The sequence below is a fragment of the Raphanus sativus genome, chromosome 4 (assembly GCF_000801105.2).
Source record: "Raphanus sativus cultivar WK10039 chromosome 4, ASM80110v3, whole genome shotgun sequence".
NCBI lineage: Eukaryota > Viridiplantae > Streptophyta > Magnoliopsida > Brassicales > Brassicaceae > Raphanus > Raphanus sativus.
Window position 1 is genome coordinate 962,346 of NC_079514.1, and position 21,165 is coordinate 983,510.

The window sequence follows — 21,165 nt, forward strand, 5'->3', positions numbered from 1 at the left end:
TATGGGGAAATTACAATGGGAAATAATGCATACAAAATAAAATTGAAAGTCTTGTATATATACCTGCTATGACATTGCCCTACATTGTCTCTCTTTTGTTTCTTTATCTAGGTAGACACAATTTACAAAAAGTGATTTTGCCACATGTCTTCTCTACAATCATTCGTACAAAAATAATATGACATGTCTACTAAAATTGATGATATGTCTTATAGATTAATATGACATGAACAATTATATTTAATGTTAATTTATAATTTTGGTAAAAAATTTAAAATATAGTAATAACTCATATATTACATTTATTTTTGATTTATATTTTTGGACTTTTTTAAAAAATGATAATAACTCATAAATCATCATTAAAATAAATATATTCAATTATGGCATTTTAAATTTCAAAATATCATTTAAATTAAAAATATTTCAAAAATATATACATATTTTTAGAAAATTATAAAAATTAAATCATAAAATCAAATTAAATCGTAAAATCATTGGTTTCTTATATATATCTACAGATTTTATAAAAAAACTAATTTTAATTTTTGACAATTATAAAATTTTACATCTCCTAGACTATATTTGAGAAGTGATTTTGCCACATGTCTTCTCTACAATCATTTTCACAAAATAATATGACATGGCTACTAAAATTAATTACATGTCTTACAGATTAATATGACATAAAATTATATTTAATGTTAATTTATATTTTTGGTAAACTTTTTAAAATATGGTAATAACTCATATATTATATTTTTATTGTCGATTTATATTTTTAGACTTTTTAAAAATATGGTAATAACTCATAAATCATCATAAAAATAAATATATTCAATTATGGCATTTCAAATTTTGAAATATCATTTAAACTAAAAATATTTCAAAATATATACATATTTGTAGAAAATTATAAAAATTAAATCATAAAATCAAATTAAATCGTAAAATCATTAGTTTCTTATATATATCTACAGATTTTATAAATATTGTTTAATTTTAATTTTTGACAATTATGAAATTTTACATATTTATTTAATATATTTAATTAAAATAAATAGATAGAAAAATCTACCTAAGATTATAATTTTAAATATATGCATGCACATTTTTAAATATAATTCAAAATAAACAAAATTGTTTTTATCTTAATTTTAATGTTCAGTTAAATCAAATTTATATTAAAATATTGATAAAAAAAAAAATTTATAATATTAATAAAAAATAAATATAATTTATATTTATTTGTTAAAAAAATATTTTAAATTTTTTTACTGCACATGGTGCAGGAAAACACCTAGTTTATATATACAAGTAGCGTCCGTCATCTCGAATCTCTTCCCTTCATAGACACTCTTCTTTAGATTTTGTCTCTACTGAAACCTCCAATTTTAATACAACCACAGCTACTATGTACATATAAATCAAAGACAATTAAAAAAGTATGTTAATATCTTATTTATATACCCGTTTTGTCATAATTGTTTGATTCCGCTGCAAAAGGATTATGGAAGATGTGGAAGATGTGTTCAGGTATATGGACCTAGTGACGATCTGAATTTCAATCTGTAATGACGGTCACCCCAAAAAATTTAGTCCCATCAGGAAAACTACTTTAAATTGTTTTATAATGTAAGGTAGGTTGGTTAAAATCCAGCTTGGTTCAGTAGTTTTTTCAGTTGGATTTTTTTGAAGGGGTTTTAATATTATATGCACATTTAATGTATATAATTAATAATGTATGAGAAAATAAAAATATATAGCTAAGAAATATAAGAAATTGTCCCCATGTGAAAACTGGAAATTAAATGAAAACAATACCTAGGTTAGAGTCTAATTTTTTGTTTAATTAATTGTACAATCAAATCCATGCAAGTTCCCATCTAATTCCTCCGATGTTTCGTGTTCCACATAGTGTACTTCTTTCCTTTTCTGTTCAGCAATTTTCTTTTCCCCTTATCGTTTCGTTCATTTAAATGTGATTAATCAATCAGAATTATCAAAGAAATTGACTTTTGGTTTAGTGATAATTCAAGTCTAATTAATTGCCAAATTTCCGTGGTAGTAACCTCAATATCGTGTATAACTTGATAGCCAAAAAGGAAAACTAAAAAGTGACTGAAAAAGACTCTTTGGCAGCATCTACACTATTTGTCATTAGTGACTTGAAAAAACAATTAAATGAAAAAGTTATTTGTTTTTAACTGTAGAACATATATTAATTTAGAGATGAAAAGGCTAATAATGTTGTCAAAACATCAACTAATACATCTAAATGTGTAATATGTTCTTCTGGTTATTCAAGCAAACACAACATTTGTATATATTTGAACTATTAAGTAAATCAATTAGTCAGTGCTAAATATAAACTCTTTTAACATTTAAGTTACGGAATTTGAAATAGAGTACTAGCATATATATGCTACACGCGGTACATCTCACATTCGAAAGTTAAATACACCAGTGTATATTTTTTCTCGAAAGAAAATACACTAATGTATGGAAATTCAGATGAACAAAATAAATAATACTAATTAATCATTGATCGGTTCAACTAGTATAAAGTTACAATGGAAGACGTTTTTTATACACAATATAAATTTAATTCAAATTTGTTTTCAATTTAATTTTTTTTTTTTTTAAGATTTGTTTTGTTTCAATGATTTTAGAAAATCTCAAGAAACAACGATAAAATAGAAATAAATATGAAAGACGATCTTTCTGTCGACAAATTGGAACATAGGTTTACGAGTTTGGCTTCAACTGAAAAATTAAATAGGGGTGATACAGAATTGAATTTGTATTTTGTCATGATTATATGGAAAACGTTAAAAGTAACACTATTTCTGAAAAGGGAATAGAGGAAAAAAGTAAAAACTAAACCCGAAACGTAGAAGATGTGATTTTGTCGTATTTATAGAATTTGACCTATCAATAAATAAAACAAAAATAAGAGATGGTGTGTGTAGGGACAAAGGAGCAGTAGACAGTGAGAGATCGAATTATATAATCTGGTGGAAATGAAAGGAACAAAACTTAGCTGTCCTGAATTGGCGCCTCTGTTGTGGTTATAACTTATACACATGATTCCTCACGTTCTTCCTTACGCCATTTCCAATTCATCATCATCATCATCATTTCTACTCTTGACTTTTAGCCAGCACAAAAATTACTTATTCGGATCAATTTAGATACGTGTTAACGGCAATGATCCTATCTATTATTTATTGTTGAATGAGTCTTAGTTTGGGTTCAGTGCCCAGACAATAGAAGACATCAACGTAGATATATATCTGGAACCTAACTGATCTTACAACTTTGATTGTACGAGACTACATTGATTGACATTGTTACTTATGTATTTAGGTTGCATGTCAAATTAATGTGTGTTTAAACGTTGGTATATAAGAATTAGCCATAAATGTAATATCCAAAATTTGAATTTTGTAATTTTAAACTAAACTGAGATTATATGCTTTGGAAACTGATTACACATATTTTGATACCTTGGACAATTACATGTCTAGGTCAAAATAAGAAACAATTAGCGAATAGTACAACAGAGTTGATTTTGCTTTTGTAAGGTAGGTATGATGTGATGTACGTAGTTAGAAGGCCAAGTTAGTCACCTATCATCAGGCTTCAGGTGGTAGAAGTTAGATTTTTTTTTTCCTAAAGTTACAGAATTTGAGTTTGAAGTGGTTAGGTTTAAATAGTTAGCCAATCTGAAGGTTAAATGTGTATTATGATTTTAACAAAAACAGAAATATAAGGCGAATAAGAAGATAATACGTTCCAATGGTTCGTTTCCGTGTACCGCAAGCTGTATGGATCATTATCTACGCAATTTGCTGTCTCGGTTTCTGTTTATTTTGTTTCTAAAGAAGTGTCTACCAGGCAACAAAGCCAACCCTTCTTCCTTCCATGTCTCAATCTGTCTCTCCATCTAGCTCGTCTCTCTATCTGGCATTTTTGTGAACTTGTCATCCATTAATTAGAGACCCCAAACCGAAGCTCTAAGAGCATCATGGGTCTCTGTTTCTCTTCACCTAAGACCACCGGACATGAAACCAATCACCCAAACCCTATTCCACCTCCAGATATACCTAAACCGCAACCTCAGGAGAAGGGGGCAGAGAAGGTTTGTAATACAAACAAGAAGAAGACGAAGAACAACAAGATCCAATGGAGGCACGGAAAAGGGAATCCGTTTGTTAAGCGCATCGATTTTGGATACGCCAAGGATTTTGATAACCGATACACCATCGGGAAATTGCTCGGACACGGCCAGTTTGGTTTTACCTACGCTGCCACCGACAACAACAACGGTGATCCTGTAGCCGTCAAGAGAATTGATAAGGCCAAGGTAAAAACATCATACGGTTCACATAATCTATTTGTAAACCTAAAAATCCAAACCTAAATAACTTGATGCTTAGCGTACAAGTAAGCTCTGTTTACATAGTTTCATACTAAAAGTTCTTCCACTTGATTATGGTAATTTGGTGGGCAGATGACTCAACCGATTGAAGTAGAAGATGTGAAGCGAGAGGTTAAGATACTACAAGCTTTAGGTGGGCATGAAAATGTGGTTGGGTTTCACAATGTCTTTGAAGACAAGAACTACGTGTATATCGTGATGGAGTAAGCATCAAGCTATTCTCTCTTTTATCATCATTTTCTTGTACTGCAAGAATCTTAAACTAATAATCATGTTTTATGTATTTTTATTTTCTTAGGTTATGTGAAGGTGGTGAGTTGCTAGATCGAATATTATCCAAGTAAGAGTAACAATTAGTTTGTGTTAATAAGAATGCTTAAACTCTATGTAGGAATTAGCTTTATGTGCATATGTTTCCCAGGAAAGATAGCCGTTACACCGAGAAAGATGCGGCGGTTGTGGTGAGACAAATGTTGAAAGTTGCAGCTGAGTGTCATTTACGCGGTCTTGTTCACCGTGACATGAAGCCAGAGGTAGGTATGGTTTCAATCTGATGCCTCAAAGTTGCAGATATTCATGGTGAAAGAATCTGAGTGTTTTCCTTCTACCATCTTTCCCTACAGAACTTTCTGTTCAAATCAACAGAAGAAGATTCATATCTAAAGGCTACAGACTTCGGTTTGTCAGATTTCATAAAGCCAGGTAAGAGTTTCAACTCTTGTCTCTTTCTCAGGATGATGATGACGATGTGAATAATATGGCAGGAATTTTCACAAAAAAAAATGGCAGGAATGAAGTTCCAGGACATAGTAGGAAGTGCGTATTACGTTGCACCTGAAGTGTTGAAACGTAGGTCAGGACCTGAATCAGATGTCTGGAGTATAGGAGTCATCACTTACATTCTGCTCTGCGGAAGAAGACCCTTTTGGGATAAGACACAAAACGGGATATTCAATGAGGTGTAGTAATCACAACCCAATCTATGATACGTATGTTCATGTTGGTGTTTATACTTACTTGGAAAATAAATAAAAAAACAGGTCATGAGAAAGAAACCTGACTTCGAAACAAACCCGTGGCCAACCATCAGCGAGGGTGCTAAAGACTTTGTGAAGAAGTTGTTAGTAAAGGAGCCACGAGCACGGTTAACAGCAGCTCAAGCACTATGTATGTGATTCTTCATAGCCATTTTTTTTGGTTTTTGTTATATTTACTGATCTGAGGTTGGTGTTTTGCAGCACACTCATGGGTGAGAGAAGGAGGTGAGGCTTCAGAGATTCCAATAGACATATCTGTTCTTGACAACATGCGTCAGTTTGTGAAGTTCAGCCGTCTTAAGCAGATTGCTCTGAAGGTAATCAAGAAGCAAACAAAAGAAAATAGATTGTGTTTCACTTTTATATGAGTTTTTGCTTTTAACTGGAGTGTGTTTTTTGAAAGGCTCTGGCGACGACAATTGATGAAGACGAGCTGGATGATCTTAGAGACCAGTTTGATGCCATTGATATTGACAAGAACGGTTCCATAAGCCTTGAGGAGATGAGGCAGGTAAGAAGAAAACCAAACTTGCAATACAAGTAAGCGATTTTAAGGCACAAACTGCATAAACTCAAACTGATCTTTTTTTTCACAGGCTCTTGCGAAAGACCTTCCTTGGAAGCTGAAGGATGCAAGAGTTGCTGAGATTCTTCAAGCAGTAAGTCTGCTTAATAGATGCCTCCACGGGTTTTTGTAATAATAAAAAAAAAATAGTCCATCTGTACTTCTTTCCAGATAGATAGCAACACTGATGGGTTAGTGGACTTCACTGAGTTTGTGGTGGCTACTTTGCACGTGAATCAACTGGAGGAGCATGACTCTGACAAGTGGGAACAGAGGTCAAGAGCAGCGTTCGAGAAGTTTGACATAGACAGAGATGGGTTTATAACACCAGAGGAACTAAGATTGGTCAGTCTCATACTTCTTATAATGTTCCCCTCAATTTTAGTTATTGTTTTATTAATTTTTCTACTTTTTGCAGCAAACGGGTTTGAAAGGCTCCATAGAACCACTTCTTGAAGAGGCTGACGTTGATGAAGATGGGAGAATCAGCATCTATGAGTTTCGCAGACTCTTGAGATCTGCAAGCCTCAAGACAAGAACTGTCAAAAGCCCTCCTGGTTACCAGCTTTCTCGAAAAATGTAAATGACTAACACAAATAGAGAGCTAAAAATTGGATTTATCTCTTATATACAGAAAACATTGTTTATAATAATCACCACATGTTTCAAGAAGATCTTATAGAGGCTAGATGTAATTTGTATATTGGATACTGAGGAACACCCATATGGTCAAAAGATTTGAAATGTTTCTCACAACATGCTTGGTGTCTCTTGCTATAACATTGGCCATACATAGTTATAATTACATTTCAAAGAGAGAAGTAAATGGTTTCTATGCTAAAATGGTATAGCTCTCATTCTTGTTTAGGAACTAGGAAACGGTCTGAGCAGATGATTTTGTTTTTTTTTTTTTATTTGCTTGTGATGATAAAATACATACACATAGTTCACAGAGTTTTACTTGACTGAAAATTACAGAGTTTATGACTTGAAAATGTTATTTAAATTTCCAAGGGAACTATCTTGAACAGCTTGAGATGATGAGTAGTAACTATTAGATGAGCTTGCAGGGATTGTCAAGTTTCCTTTCTTTTCTTTTCCAGAAACATCCTGAATGGAAGCAACTTTAGTCATGCCACAGAAAGAGCTTGTTGGTCAATAGTAATACTATTGAAGAAAATCACTCACCTGTTGAGCTGAAGAGGAGGCGTGGATGTTAAGCTCAAGCTCTAAACCAACATCATCTTTTTGTTCGGTTTTAGAACTGAGTGAGGCTGAATAGGGCATAAAGGTAGAGCATGAGTTAGGTGACGGTGCAGGATTTTGAGTTCCATGGAGTGGAAAAGGCAGAGTGGAGACTGGACCCTGGGTTATGGCAACTAAAGGGACAACAGGATAAGTGTAATGTGGAATCCATGGGACCATGCTTCTGACTCTATGCTGATATTGAGCATTAAGAATCTCTATGTCGGATTTAAGAGATGTTTTCTCCTCTCTCAGCTCACTCTTCTCTTGTACTAGCTGCTTAGCAATGGTTCAAAACAAAGTGGAAGATTCTGAAAACAAGTAGAATCTAATAATAATAAGAGCATTGGAGAAGTTAAAGCAATCAGTCATCACTACCTCACAAGACTCTTGAGAAAGTGTGACATGCTCAGCCTTTAGTCTATCTACTTGAGTCATTAAATCTTTCAGTGTTTGTATTGTGTCAATGAGAATCGAAGCTTTGTCACTCTTAGGCCTGTTAGGATCTGCAAACAAACCATTTGCCTCAGTTTATGAGAAAAGGTTCATAAAATTGAAAAAAAAACTCTCTGTTCTTCTTTTTGATATAAATATGTACCAAGTGCATTTCCGAGCTCAAGAAACTGTTCGTTGAGCTTATCTCTACGTATCTTCTCTCGGTCTGCCTTATGAATATTCCGGCAAGAAACTGACTCTTTCTTCACTTCCAAAATTTTCTCAGGTCTTCAAGAAAAAAAATGCAAATGAAACAACGAAAAAGCATGAAACTATTCATTTTCAAAGCCTAAAAACCTGATAGAAGAAGAAGCTGAGGATTCATCAGATAAGGACAACTCAGAAGAAATTTTGAGCTTCTTGTTTGTCTCCATTGCAAAGTAATGAACTCTCTTCCTGAAACTAAAAAGATATAGAGAGTAGTGCGTTAAGAGATCAAAGATAAGTTGGTTTCTTCTTCTTCTTCGTGGTGACTATATAAAAACCGCGGTGACAATGGGTGGTGGACGCCGACGAGGCAAATCAATAACTTGTGCTCCCCACGCGCCACCATTTGAAGAGATGTGATCTGCTTACGTCCAGTTACAGTCTACTATATTCCACGTGTACTATGCACGATTCTTTAATGGAGTGGCAAAGAATACAGAACGTAAAGTAAAACAGCATACCTCTCTGGTCTCTGCCAAGGACTTAAAATACTAAAACGGGTTATGATATCAAACATGTTGATGAGATTCACGTGAATGGTTAAATAAACTAATTTAGTAGTCACGAATGAGAGATTTAATCTACTAAGCTCAGGTACCCTATAGAGAGTAGAGACTAAACGATGTCCACATGGCGTGTGTAGTTAATGTTATCATCTCTCGAGTCTTAACCAATGTGCAACGTTGCTGGATTTGGCTTCTTTCCACGTTCCTGTCTCTATCACTTTATCCCTCTTGTCCTCATTTTATACTAATGTATTGATTCTTTAGGTAAGATTAGCTTTTAGCTTCGTAAACGCAGTTAAATATTTATATGGTAATATACTAATGTTACAACTTACAAGTTGCAGAAATGTAGTTGTAAGGTATGTGATGACAGGATACGTCTACGCGTAATTTGTAAACGTATGTATAAATAATGTAATTAAGTAGTTGTTATATATATTTTTAATGGACGATGACGAAAAAGCTAAAAATGCTTATGGAAGGGAATGTGTCACCCACGAATTGGTGGCATCAATCTTGGACATCACTTGCAATTGTTTTATTCAACTTTAATACTAAGTAAAACTTTAGGTTAACTTGGCTTTTGAATATGTCAAAAGTCTCAGATAAATTTTCCTTTGATGATTTTTAAAAACTAAGATTAAATCAGTATGATACAGTAAGATTTAGACAAGTTCATACAAAAAACAACGGAATCGACCGGCACGCACTAACCACACCAATTGAATTTTGATAGAAAGCTATTGCAATTTTTCGTTTATTTGGGTATCGAAGATAAGCAAAACATGTGGTTGGAGAGACTATATAAGATTATAATAGTTTGCTTAAAACTTAACGGAATCACTCAATCACAATCATCTAGAACCAAATTATGGTCCATTAGCCTCTACGTGATCATCGACTTGCATATGGACTAATTAAGGAAAAGCCGAATCAAATTGCAATGGGCAAGAACTCTTTTCATAAGTTGGTCTCGTTTAAGATACATATAGACGTAATGGTCTTGACAACCCAACTTAATCTTGTGAAGTAGTAATTTGAGAACACATTGAGCAACTATTGAGGACACTTTATATTGGAAAACTTGGTTACTAGGTCTAGATAATTTCTCACTGATGGGTTTACTGAAACTTCCACGTCAAAAAGCTTTGCTCATTCAAAACTTACCATGCACATAGGGTAGTTCGTAACTTTGTTTTAGAAAAAGTAATCAAATTTTTAAAGATTAATCATCCGTGATTTCAGCTCTTTTGAATAACCTTCTCTCAAAATAATACACACAATAGAAATAAAATAACTCAGTCGACTTTTCTTCTACGAATATTTAGAATTTTCTTTGATTGAGACAACCAATAATCTCTCTTTCTGAAAAGATAAATTTGAAAATAATATTTAACTATAATAATCTAATAAAGAAACGGTTTGTCGATATCATTAAAGTTCCGTGAGATAAGAAAACAATTTCTCCACGAATTATATTCTAGACTTATGCAAGGAAAAATAAATGTCACATAAATATTTAATATGTTTGCATGGTGGGAGGCAATCGTAAATTGCATACTAGTCTTTTATACATCTTCTGAAAAATCTATTTCTGTCTTCTCAGTATCCAACAAACAATGAATGGTCCAAACTACTTCTCTATACAAGTACCACCACAATCCACAACAATGAAAATAAGAAAAAAATATCAAATAAGTAAAATATATCATAAACCACAACATGATTTATATTTCGTGCAAATTTAGTTACTGGGTTAGTTTTTTGTTTTCTAATATGACAATTACAGCCACAACACAATTTGGCCACTATGAATAAAATCTTACGTACATTCTTATCTCTACTGCAATAATTCCTACGGGATAAGCTCCTTTATCCGACTCAGCAGTCAGCACCACAGGATCCGACCCGATTTTACTCTTAGTTTATCCGACCCGTATTTCAGAGTATGTAACTAAAAACTAATAGAGTATTAATCAAGTAATTAACGACTAATCGCCTCTTCCCCTATAAATAAATCACTCAGTTTCTTCTTCTTCTTCAGTCTCTCTTTCTTTCTTTCCCTCTCTCGAACAAAGAAGACAAACAACTCAAAACGCAGAGAAAATCTCCCAAACGACACCGTTCCGTAGCAAAGATGCTTTCTTCATCTCCAACTTCCTTCGCTCATCCATTTCTCTCCGCTTCTCCGCCTCTCTCCCCCATATCTCCGCCGTCTCGCGGAGCTCGTCTCCCGCCTCCTCTCGTCTCCGCCTCTTGCTCCTACACCTACACGGAGGTTCCTCCCAGAGTGCACCAGATCCCGCGGCGAACGACGCCGACGGCGACCGCTTCGCTCTACGAGATTCTCGAGGTTCCTCGCGGCGCGACGGGCCAGGACATCAAATCGGCTTACCGGAGATTGGCTAGGATCTGCCATCCCGACGTTGCCGATCGGAGTAACTCTTCTTCTTCGGCGGATGAGTTCATGAAGATCCACGCGGCGTACTGTACTCTTTCCGATCCTGAGAAACGCTCTGTGTATGATCGGAGGATTCTTCGCCGGAGCCGTCCTTTGACCGTCAGCACCTCCGGGATGGGCAGTTACGTGGGACGGAACTGGGAGACCGATCAGTGCTGGTAGCGAGCTGACTCAGTGACCGAGTTAGCTCGAGTTAATTCGAATTAATATTATAAAAAACGGTTGTAAATAGGAAGCGGTAAATCTGGGATTAACGATGTAATTAATAGTAGTATTAGTGTGCTAACATACGCCAAGAGCTAAAACGTACGCTTCCCTCCCTCCCCCCACGAGTGATCAGCGCCGTTTGTTTCGTGTAACGCAGGATCTACGTGTGTGTGTTTTTTACCTTGTGAATCCTAATATAGTATTATCAATGAAAACAAAATAAATACTTTAGTTACTTTCGTTTTTTGTTCATCTAGAGACTAGAGCTAATCTTTAAGATTATGATTTACTTATGGTTCCAATATACCCATTTTCAGTGCATAATAGATATCATCACAAGTAACAAAAAAGTATATATAAATTGTTACGAATATGCTTGGAGCAGTTTCATTTTCTATCAACTGTCCAGGTTGATATTAAGTTTTCGTATGTTTTGTTTACTCTATGAACTTGGGTTGGTCTCAGTTCTTTGGATGGAAATTAGGAATCTCCACGATTGGTGGAACACATCAATAAGTGATTATATCTTTCTGTCCCACAAGGCACCTGATATTTCAGAACACGTGAACATGGCTAATGAAAGCAGATTATATTTCAGTGCGAACCGAAGCTGAGTTCTTTCAAGTGCTAAGTTGAGAGATTTCGAGTTAATAAATGTTGAGGCCAAAGTGGGTTTATCGATGCATCGATGTGTCTGTTGTCACTATAGTCCAAATACATTATATATATGGTATTTGGGTCCCTCTTTTTCATTTTAAAATCAATACAATGTTTGATATCACTAGAATGATATCGATATCTATTTGGTGTTCTACGCTGTGATATCAGTTGAAATCTGAAATCAAAATTGGGAAACGTAGATGAGATATGTAGTATAGTTTTGTTCTCATTTCATTGGTGTGGTTATCAATCTTCTGATATACTCAAATTGTAATCTCTTGAAATAATAATAATAAGATTAAACCCCAGACAATAACACATGGTGAGATGGAACTTGGGAACACTATAGGGACATGATAAAGGCGATGCATACTTTTGTTAAGTTGAAACTTATTTGAATGACTTTGTTGATAAATAGTTAAATACTAATCTTTAGGTTTACTGGCCCCGCGAGATTGTGGAAATTGGAAAAGTAACTCATGTTGGTAAGTGGTTAAGATCTTCTGCAATAAATTATTGCCGTATTTTTATCTTAATTTGTCGGGACAATACATACTATTGCATACTTAATTAGATGTATTCTAGAATCCATATATTAATATCCTTCTAGAAGCTATAATGATATATAGTGCATCATTTCTTTCTTTCTCCAGGGCATATAAACCGAATTAAAAAGAACCCCAAACTTGTGGCTTTCTTCCTCTTATGTTACTGTCATCTGTGTGAAGAATTTGATTCAGCGTCTTTTATGTATAAGAAGTTTTCGATGTTTAACTGAAAGACGTGCTCCAGTGTATTATATGTACAAATAGATTCATTGTAACCACGATGTCTTCGTTTAGGAGAAAAAAAATGTAATTTATTGAATTAATCTGTTCATCTTTTGTGATGAACATAAAAACGAAGGAGGCAAAAGTCACGCAGAAGAGTGAATAAAATAGATTAATTATTTTTTCTCATTTGGGACAAATATCAAATGTTCGTTATCGTCATTATTTGCATGCAGGTGTATATAAATAACTAGAGATAAAATCATTATAAAATCACGTGTTTTTTATATTTGTAAAACTACTTAAAAGAAGTGATGAGAACAATATTCATAAAAATCATCAAAATCAAGTTAATGAAGTTTGGTGATATATACAGAGTCAGTACTAACATGAGAAGATAGACCATTACTCAATTTCATTATATTTTTTTACTTTAAAATAGAGTTTAAAATAAAAATGTTTTAATTCTACTTCATTTTCTAATTTATAACGAAATAAAAATAGATTTAGTCCATAAATGAAATAATATATATTTATTGTTTTCACTGTATTTTAATACCAAAATAGAATAGAGTTAGAGAAAAAATCACTCCATTATTGGATTACTTAGTTTTAGAAGAAAAATAGAATTTAACATTTTGAATGCTCCTAGGCTCTAAAATTTGTGATATATATATGGATTATTCAGAATAAATATATATATATATATACACTAATCACTTACTAATTGTTTCAAGTTTCATAAATCTCAAAATTGCCTTTGGAAGTATAATTAACCTTTTTTATAAAAAATAAGTTTGGTTCTCTCAACCAAAATAAAAAGCAAGTCTGGTGGATAAAATTTAAATTTCTCTTTTCGATAGTTAGGAGCCTAGAACTAGAGGATAGTCTTATGAAGAAAACCAAAAAGTTCAATATTTTTTCTGTAACGACCATCATTTTCGGGGTCCGGGTAGTAACTTGTGGAATAACTGCGAGCTAAGTACGATGCGTTTCAAATAATAACAAAAATATATCAATATATAGTTATATATAGAGATTTTTGCTACTGTGGATAGCGGTGCGGTTGGTTACCATTCCTTTTTATAATTATGGAACACGTCCCCGAAATAAATATGGTTGGTTCAAGACTTCAAGTTCTAACTTTCAAGTAACATTGGATGTAGCCAGTAACGAGTTGCAGAATAACCCAGCTAGCGTTAACCAATAAATGCAATGTCTCTCGGGGCCCAATATAACTTATCCAGTCACATCTTTAACAATAATAATAAAACTTTCACTAAACTTTCAGGGTGTTCAAAAGCTTCCGCAAATTGTTATCATTTGAATTTTCAATCATTAAAAACTACTAAAATTGGGCAAATCACAATCCAATAATTAAAATCGAATTGCTTTGAATTTATTAAGCATGCCTATGGTTTCTTTGCCACCTTAAAATATGTTTATTATCATCCTACATTAGAAAATCGGATATGATTCCTGATAAAGTAATAATATGTATAGAATATGGGGTGCTCAATAATTTAAAATTTCAAGAACAGAAAAGCCTACGACGACTTGGTAAAATTACAAAAGTAATTTACTCCGACAACGAAAGCCGGCGAAGACCGACGTGTTCTGTAAGAAAGACATTAGAAATGACGAAACCGTGTTTCAAAGACCAAACCAATCCAAACCCCCCAAAACAAAAAGCTTCATAATCTTTCTTCATTTTCTTTAAAAGAAAAATCAAGACCAACCCGTTCCTAAGTTTCATTGATCACACCTCACCACACCAGCTTTAGTTGTTAAATCGATGGATGATCTAGCGAAGCAGATACTGACAAGACCCATTCAACTCGCAGACCAAGTGGTGAAAGCCGGAGACGAAGCCACAATCAACAAGCAAGAATGCGCCGAGATCAAGTCAAAAACAGAGAAGCTCGCAGCTCTCCTCCGTCAAGCCGCGCGTGCGAGCTCCGACCTCTACGAGCGTCCCACGCGCCGCATCATCGACGACACCGAGAGCGTCCTCCAGAAGGCATTGACCATGGTCCAGAGATGCCGCGACGACGGCTACATAATGCGCCTCTTCAACATAATCCCCGCCGCGGCATTCCGGAAAATGATCTCTCAGCTGGAGAACTCCGTCGGAGACGTCTCCTGGCTCCTCCGCGTCTCGACTCCCGCCGGTAACGACGAAGACGAAGGGGTCGGTTACCTAGGACTCCCTCCCATCGCGGCCAACGAGCCGATCTTGTGTCTGATCTGGGAGCAGATCGCGGTTTTGATGACCGGTTCGCCGGACGATAAAGCCGACGCCGCCGCGTCCTTAGCATCCTTAGCGAAAGACAACCCTAGATACGTGAAGCTGATAGTTGAAGAAGGTGGAGTCAACCCTCTGTTGAAGCTAGTGAAAGAAGGAAAAATCGACGGTCAGGAAAACGCCGCGAGGACGATCGGGTTATTGGGCCGAGACCCGGAGAGCGTGGAGCAGATGATTCAAGCTGGCGTTTGTTCGGTGCTTGCGAATATTCTTAAAGAAGGTTCGATGAGGGTACAAGCGGTTGTTGCTTGGGCCGTTTCTGAGCTAGTCGATGGGAACAACCACGCCAAGTGTCAAGAGCTGTTCGCTCAGAATAACGTGATAAGGCTTTTAGTGAGCCATTTAGCGTTTGAGACGGTTCAAGAACATAGCAAATACGCGGTCGTCGCGGGTAGAGCCACGTCGATGCACCACGCCGTCGTGATGGCGAGCAAAACTAGTAGCTTGCCGGCGTTGCGTGAGGAGGAAGATAACGAGATGAATCCATTGCCGAATCAGATGCACAGCATCATCAAGACTACAATGGCGATGAAATCGGCTAAATCTTTTATCGGCGACGAACCGCCGCCGCCGTCGCCGGGAAAGCCGCCGGAGAAGAGCTACAGTGGAATAAGCAAGCCTTTCAGCGCGGCGCATCAGTCGCGGAACGCGTCGGTGACGAGGGGGAGGGAGCTGGAGGATCCAACGACGAAGGCGTACATGAAAGCGATGGCGGCGAGGGCGCTGTGGAAGCTCGCGGTGGGGAACGCGACGATCTGCCGAGTCATCACCGAGTCGAGAGCCCTGCTCTGCTTCGCGGTTCTGCTGGAGAACGGAGACGAGGAGACGAGGTACAACACGGCCATGGCGATAATGGAGATCACCGCGGTTGCGGAGGAAAACGCCGATCTGAGGAGATCAGCGTTCAGACGCACTTCCCCCGCGTGCAAAGCGGTTGTTGACCAGCTGTTCCGAATCGTCGAAAACGCAGACGCGGGATCGGATCTGCTCATCCCCTGCGTCAGGTCCATCGGGAACTTGGCTCGGACGTTCAAGTCCGCGGAGACGGGAATGATCGTTCCTCTGGTGAAGCTCTTGGACGACGGGGAGCCGGAGTTAGCGGCGGAGGTGGCGGTTGCGATGGCGAAGTTCGCGACGGGGGATAACTTCTTGGGGAAAGAGCACTCGAGGACGATCATCGACGCGGGAGGATCGAAGCTTCTCGTGCAGCTGGCGTACTTCGGGGATAACGGAGCTCAGATTCCGGCGTTGGTTTTGCTGAGCTACGTGGCGATGAATGTGCCGGACAGTGAGCAGCTGGCTAAGGATGAAGTGCTGACGGTGTTGGAGTGGGCGTCGAAGCAAGGGAGTGTGACGGAGGAAGAAGACATGGAACATTTGTTGTATGAAGCTAAGAGTAGACTTGAGCTTTATCAGTCACGAGGAGCCAGAGGCTTTCATGTATGATTGATTGATTGATTGTTGATTCATGATTGACTTAAGAAGCTTCGTTTCTGGATCGCATTAGAAATATAGTTTTTTCACATTTATTCAAATGGTATTCTTGTAGATGATGACTGTTTTTTTTTAAAGAAAACTACCTCCACTACTATCAAAAAGTTGTAATATAACATTTTCCAGTATTCAATTTGTTTTTTGGCTTGGCATTTTGAAGGCATCATTTTGCATCTGATTAAGATTCTGTTATTTTACCAGTAAGTTCTTAAAAAATTGTACATGCCAACTTACCAGTACTTCTTACATATTTTATATCCAAATAATCTATTTTGCAAACATAGTTAAACTCTTTGGTCTAATCATCGACTAAGGTTTTAGTTCTTCTACAAAGAAAAGATGGAAATGGATTCTCATAAAATGTGATTTACTGCAAATATAATGAAAGTACCAGTGTGTATTAATTTTGTAAAAGGCTAGCTAAGGATGTATACAGCATGTTGCAAATTATGAAGTGCTATACTATGACTTATTTTTTGAAGCTGAATTTTATGTAGAACTCTTGGGGCTAATCTTCACTGTGAATAAACCAACAATACTATGATGATAGACACTCTTAGATAGAAAATAAAGAAACATCTCTGGTCCAAACCAAACCAAATCTAGATTAGGCCCATATGAGAAACTCCTGAAACTATGAGCCCAATATACAATCCAACTAAAGGCCCCAATCTTATCAAATCACTAAATGATTAATGCGAAACGAAAGGTCAGGATTAAAAACAGCTAAGGTGGACGCGTGCACACCCGAAAACCGACGGTGATAAGAGTTTGAAAGTGAAGTGGCAGAGTTTCCCAAATTCCCCACTCCCGAAGAATCCTCCACTCACATCTGTGTAGTCAAATTAGGGTTTGAGTACATCTCCCACTAATTAGGGTTAATCTCCATCAACTCCTACCTCTCTATATATACACAAACACGCCGACGGTTTTCTCAACCAACAAACCCTAATCACTCAAAAATCTTCAATCCGATGGCGTCAGAGGATCAATCGGCGGCGAGATCTACCGGGAAGGTGAACTGGTTCAACGACTCCAAGGGATACGGTTTCATCACCCCCGACGGCGGCGGAGAAGAGCTTTTCGTTCACCAATCCTCCATCGTCTCCGACGGTTACAGGAGCCTAGCCATCGACGATTTGGTCGAGTTCTCCGTCGTAGAGGGAACCGACGGGAAGACCAAAGCCGTCGACGTCACTGCTCCCGGCGGTGCTCCTCTCCGTAAAAAGGAGACCAGCTCTCGCGGCGGCGGTGTTGTCAGGCGCGGCGGAGGAGGAAGTTGTTATAACTGCGGCGAGGCTGGTCATCTTGCTAAGGATTGCCGTGATGAAGACGGCGGTGAGCGTGAAGCGTCTTGTTACAGTTGTGGTGAGTCTGGTCACTTGGCTAGGGATTGCGTTCAGAAATCCAGCGGCGGCGGTGAACGTGGAGGAGCCTCCGGTGGTGGTGGAGGTGGGTGCTACACTTGCGGTGAAGCTGGTCACTTTGCTAGGGATTGCGTTCAGAAAGGAACCGGCGGTGAACGTGGAAGCGGCGGCGGTGGTGGTGGTACTTGTTACACGTGTGGTGGAGTCGGACACATGGCTAGAGATTGTGCGACGAAGAGACAGTCTGGAGCTTGTTACGAGTGTGGGGGTACTGGTCACTTGGCTCGTGATTGTGACAGGAGAGGAAGTGGTGGAGGAGGCGGTAGAAACGCAGGTGGAGGTGGTGGAGAGTGTTACAAGTGTGGTGAAAGAGGTCACTTTGCGAGGGAATGTTCTGTTGCTTGATTTACTCTCTAATCAACAAAAGGATGGAGATGGATTTGAGTAATGTATAAGTTTTTATATTACTCTTCGTCTTCGTTTCTAATATTTTGCTTGTCGGAATGATGAATTTGCTTGGTCCTTTTAATGTTTTTTTTTGTTTTATTATTATACAAAAAGGGTTTAAATCCTTTTTCTTTGTGGTAATAACTATGTAAGTTTAACTGGATTTGGTTTCTGATATGGATACTGTACTTTTGCTTTTCTTTTGCTTATGTCACTTTGAGTTTTGTTCTTTTTGTTTGCCAGTTGTGCTGGGTTTCAGTTTATTGCATTCTGTGTACTTTGTACGGGATAACCTGAGACCTCACTATACAACCAAACCTATGTTTTCACCTTTACACATTAATTTTGACACAAAGATCAAGCCAATTTTGATTCTTTGGCTTGATCTTCTCTTCTCAGGAAGCTGGCCTCTCAAGCTACTATCTACCATCTCTCGAAGCAGAGAAACAACCTAATGCATAATCAGATTTCTATCTCACCAGGATCTCTCTTTTATGCCATTGATAAGGAGATAAGGAACATTATTTCATCTAGAAGATCTAGAAAGAATTTTCATTCTCTTATGTTGATATGGCTGTCATAAGGTCCTTTGTTGGGAAGTAACCTCTATAATCCACCTTGTTTTTTACCTTCTTTTTTTTTGCCAAGGTGGTTTAAACATTAGATCTTTCTTGTAAAATCTTTTTTCATTATATGATATTCACATTTACATTTTAGCAAAAAAAAAAAAATTGATTCTTTTATACAAGAGTAGCAGCAATTTATAAAATGTCCATGACTTTTACTTATTTTTTTAGAAGTTAGATTAATACGATCTTTGCTTAAGTTTTTTTGACTAAATTGAGGGATTTTTATGTTAATCTTTGCTTAAGTTGATACGTAATTACAGTCATAATTAGCAGAATCCAAGATCGATGACGAATCTTCCTAAAATAGAAGAATCTGGAAACCTAAATTTGGTTGTTCATCTTTTCCTGTCCCGACAGAGCCACGCAATCGAATTATCATTGGTAAGATTATAGTACTGTAATACACACACACACACACAATAACCTGACTAGGTTAATCATCAGCCACGTCCACCGAAAACCCTACATTAATCAACTGACATTATCATTTTGAACTAAATAGCCATTTGAGATGTCTCCTGTAAAACCAAACAACTCAACGTGGTTGATTCCAGCAGATTGTAAATGAATATAACATACTAAAACTCTAATCAGCTACTAATTCATCTATAGTTTGGTTAGCGGTTATATCAGCAGCTTACCAGGCAATTACACAGAGTAACATTGTTCCCATAAGCTTCTACTCAATTAATCTAAGATCAAAATGAAAAGCTCACCATTACACAACACTCTGCCCACATAACACAAGAGCCAGATAGAGAGATACGTACAGACAAGTCTGTAATATCATTTACAGATAATTTATCAATGTTGTATCGATGAGACTAAAAGGATGCCGGAAGAAGGAGAGAGGAGTTTAACCAGATCTACGGAGAAGAGCTTGGCGAAGGATCTTCCATCTAAGAGAAGAAGTTGAAGTGTGCTCCACGGAAATATCTTTATTGCTTCCTCCGCCTGCCTGGACGACGACGATTTCCAAAATAATCAGTCTACAATCTACATGTTAGTTATTTTTACATTTGATTATATTTTGTAAATAATATTTAAACTAACTAAGTTAAAAAGTCTTAGCTCTTAACTCAAAGTCAAACTCATATACACAAGTCAAAAGAAACTAGTCAAGTGATCAGATTAGACATCCCTTAGATTTTTTCTTCTTGTACTTACTTTGTCTAGATTTTTTATTTTTGTTTAGATTTCTTTCTTGTAACTATTATTTATCCAGTTTAATTACGTTACAATCTTTTGGATTATTTTCCCAAAATGTAATTTTGAGGAATATGAGATGAAATTGCAAATTGATCTACTCTAAAGCATACACTACAAAAAACAGTTAAAATTTTGACCATTATATCCGACATAAAATGGTCAGAAACACTCTATATTGTCCAACTTCTGACCATTTATAGTCGTCAAAAAAACTCGTCAGAAATTTGCTTTGGTCGGAAAGTGGTCAATAATTTCTTGACCACATAAATGGTCAGGAAAATCGTCAGAAATATTATCAAAAAGTGGTCACAGTTTTCTTAACTATTTCCTGACCAATTTATGATATTTCTAACCATTTATTAATAAATTATCTAATTATTTCAATTAGATTTATTAATCAATGAAACTGTATTTAAAATACAAATGACTAAATTAAATATAGTTTAGAGTTGAAACCTAAACAATTAACATTGAAATAGTTTTAACATAGTATTTACATAAATTTTAAAAACAACAAATAAAGCTACAAAAAGCAAGAATAATAATATCTTCTCATCTACTACTGTCTTCTTGTCTTCTGTTTGTAGTCCATAATCGTGTTTCTTGGTCTTAAGCACTATTCCATAAAACCAGCTGAAAGTACTTGTCATGGATCTGGCATTGTTCCAATCTAAAACGGTAACCTTTAATCACATTGTTTTCCTGTAAAATAAAAAGCATATAAGAAACAAGAATTTTTTTTGATAAATATGAAAAATTAACTTACCATGAAAACTAGAGTGTTGATCTCTGCCTGGGTAGGAAAGAAATCAATTAAAACTCAATGAAAATTTACTTAAGAAAATTCTTTATAATACTTAAACGGTTAAACCTATAAGTCATTGCAAATCAACCAATTATATAAGAGAAACATTACCTGTAGCGCTAGAGTGGTCTCCTCTGAGAATCAGTATGAAGAAAGAGTTATGCGCCTCTGGAGTTAAGAAGAAGACGTTAAAAGAAAATGTATATTAGGTTAAAAGTATCTAGTTTTATTAACCAAGCGTATAACACAGTTTTTTGACTATTTTCTGACCACTACACAAAATAGGAAAAATAGTTAAAATTTTATTAAAAC

General features: G+C 36.2%; 5 protein-coding genes and 1 long non-coding RNA gene across 7 annotated transcripts; 4 read left to right on the forward strand and 2 right to left on the reverse strand.

Moving 5' to 3' along the window:
- Positions 1 to 3,789: 3,789 nt before the first annotated feature.
- LOC130511058 (calcium-dependent protein kinase 18) lies at positions 3,790 to 6,826 on the forward strand. 2 transcript variants are annotated; one of them, XM_057007869.1, is made up of 12 exons: positions 3,790 to 4,369; positions 4,517 to 4,647; positions 4,743 to 4,784; positions 4,866 to 4,977; positions 5,068 to 5,146; positions 5,234 to 5,403; positions 5,485 to 5,611; positions 5,683 to 5,798; positions 5,885 to 5,992; positions 6,078 to 6,140; positions 6,197 to 6,391; positions 6,465 to 6,826. In XM_057007869.1, the coding sequence occupies exons 1-12, from the start codon at positions 4,031 to 4,033 to the stop codon at positions 6,627 to 6,629; spliced, it is 1,647 nt and encodes a 548-aa protein (XP_056863849.1). In that variant the 5' UTR covers positions 3,790 to 4,030; the 3' UTR covers positions 6,630 to 6,826. The 2 variants fall into 2 exon arrangements, with proteins under 2 accessions (XP_056863849.1, XP_056863850.1); XM_057007870.1 differs by having other exon boundaries at positions 3,793 to 4,369; positions 6,218 to 6,391.
- Positions 6,827 to 6,930: 104 nt separating this feature from the next.
- Positions 6,931 to 8,605, reverse strand: LOC130511059 (transcription factor bHLH11-like). Its single transcript, XM_057007871.1, has 6 exons — positions 8,455 to 8,605; positions 8,084 to 8,188; positions 7,890 to 8,014; positions 7,670 to 7,797; positions 7,235 to 7,567; positions 6,931 to 7,156 (listed from the first exon to the last, which is right to left on the reverse strand). The coding sequence occupies exons 1-6, from the start codon at positions 8,508 to 8,510 to the stop codon at positions 7,028 to 7,030; spliced, it is 876 nt and encodes a 291-aa protein (XP_056863851.1). The 5' UTR covers positions 8,511 to 8,605; the 3' UTR covers positions 6,931 to 7,027.
- Positions 8,606 to 10,543: 1,938 nt separating this feature from the next.
- Positions 10,544 to 11,404, forward strand: LOC130510835 (chaperone protein dnaJ 11, chloroplastic-like). Its single transcript, XM_057007510.1, has one exon. The coding sequence runs from the start codon at positions 10,637 to 10,639 to the stop codon at positions 11,120 to 11,122; it is 486 nt and encodes a 161-aa protein (XP_056863490.1). The 5' UTR covers positions 10,544 to 10,636; the 3' UTR covers positions 11,123 to 11,404.
- A 2,683-nt stretch (positions 11,405 to 14,087) lies between these two features.
- Positions 14,088 to 16,548, forward strand: LOC130511733 (uncharacterized). Its single transcript, XM_057009245.1, has one exon. It carries the CDS (start codon positions 14,393 to 14,395, stop codon positions 16,346 to 16,348), a length of 1,956 nt encoding a protein of 651 aa, XP_056865225.1. The 5' UTR covers positions 14,088 to 14,392; the 3' UTR covers positions 16,349 to 16,548.
- Positions 16,549 to 17,179: 631 nt separating this feature from the next.
- LOC108855302 (cold shock protein 1-like) lies at positions 17,180 to 18,411 on the forward strand. Its single transcript, XM_018629086.2, has one exon. The coding sequence runs from the start codon at positions 17,371 to 17,373 to the stop codon at positions 18,166 to 18,168; it is 798 nt and encodes a 265-aa protein (XP_018484588.1). The 5' UTR covers positions 17,180 to 17,370; the 3' UTR covers positions 18,169 to 18,411.
- Positions 18,412 to 20,600: 2,189 nt separating this feature from the next.
- LOC130511011 (uncharacterized) lies at positions 20,601 to 21,046 on the reverse strand. The gene is made up of 3 exons (XR_008944793.1): positions 20,965 to 21,046; positions 20,815 to 20,841; positions 20,601 to 20,750 (listed from the first exon to the last, which is right to left on the reverse strand). It is a non-coding gene; the product is annotated as an uncharacterized LOC130511011 (long non-coding RNA).
- Between the last annotated feature and the right edge of the window lie 119 nt (positions 21,047 to 21,165).

Coding starts and splice junctions, on each gene's coding strand:
- LOC130511058 (XM_057007869.1), top strand. CDS start 4,031: ATGGGTCTCTGTTTCTCTTCACCTAAGACCACCGGACATGAAACCAAT. Junction 4,785..4,865: donor CTAGATCGAATATTATCCAA/GTAAGAGTAACA, acceptor TATGTTTCCCAG/GAAAGATAGCCGTTACACCG. Junction 5,147..5,233: donor GTCAGATTTCATAAAGCCAG/GTAAGAGTTTCA, acceptor AAAAAATGGCAG/GAATGAAGTTCCAGGACATA.
- LOC130511059 (XM_057007871.1), bottom strand. CDS start 8,510: ATGTTTGATATCATAACCCGTTTTAGTATTTTAAGTCCTTGGCAGAGA. Junction 7,798..7,889: donor TGAGCTCGGAAATGCACTTG/GTACATATTTAT, acceptor GTTTGTTTGCAG/ATCCTAACAGGCCTAAGAGT. Junction 7,568..7,669: donor TTTCTCAAGAGTCTTGTGAG/GTAGTGATGACT, acceptor ATTGCTAAGCAG/CTAGTACAAGAGAAGAGTGA.
- LOC130510835 (XM_057007510.1), top strand. CDS start 10,637: ATGCTTTCTTCATCTCCAACTTCCTTCGCTCATCCATTTCTCTCCGCT.
- LOC130511733 (XM_057009245.1), top strand. CDS start 14,393: ATGGATGATCTAGCGAAGCAGATACTGACAAGACCCATTCAACTCGCA.
- LOC108855302 (XM_018629086.2), top strand. CDS start 17,371: ATGGCGTCAGAGGATCAATCGGCGGCGAGATCTACCGGGAAGGTGAAC.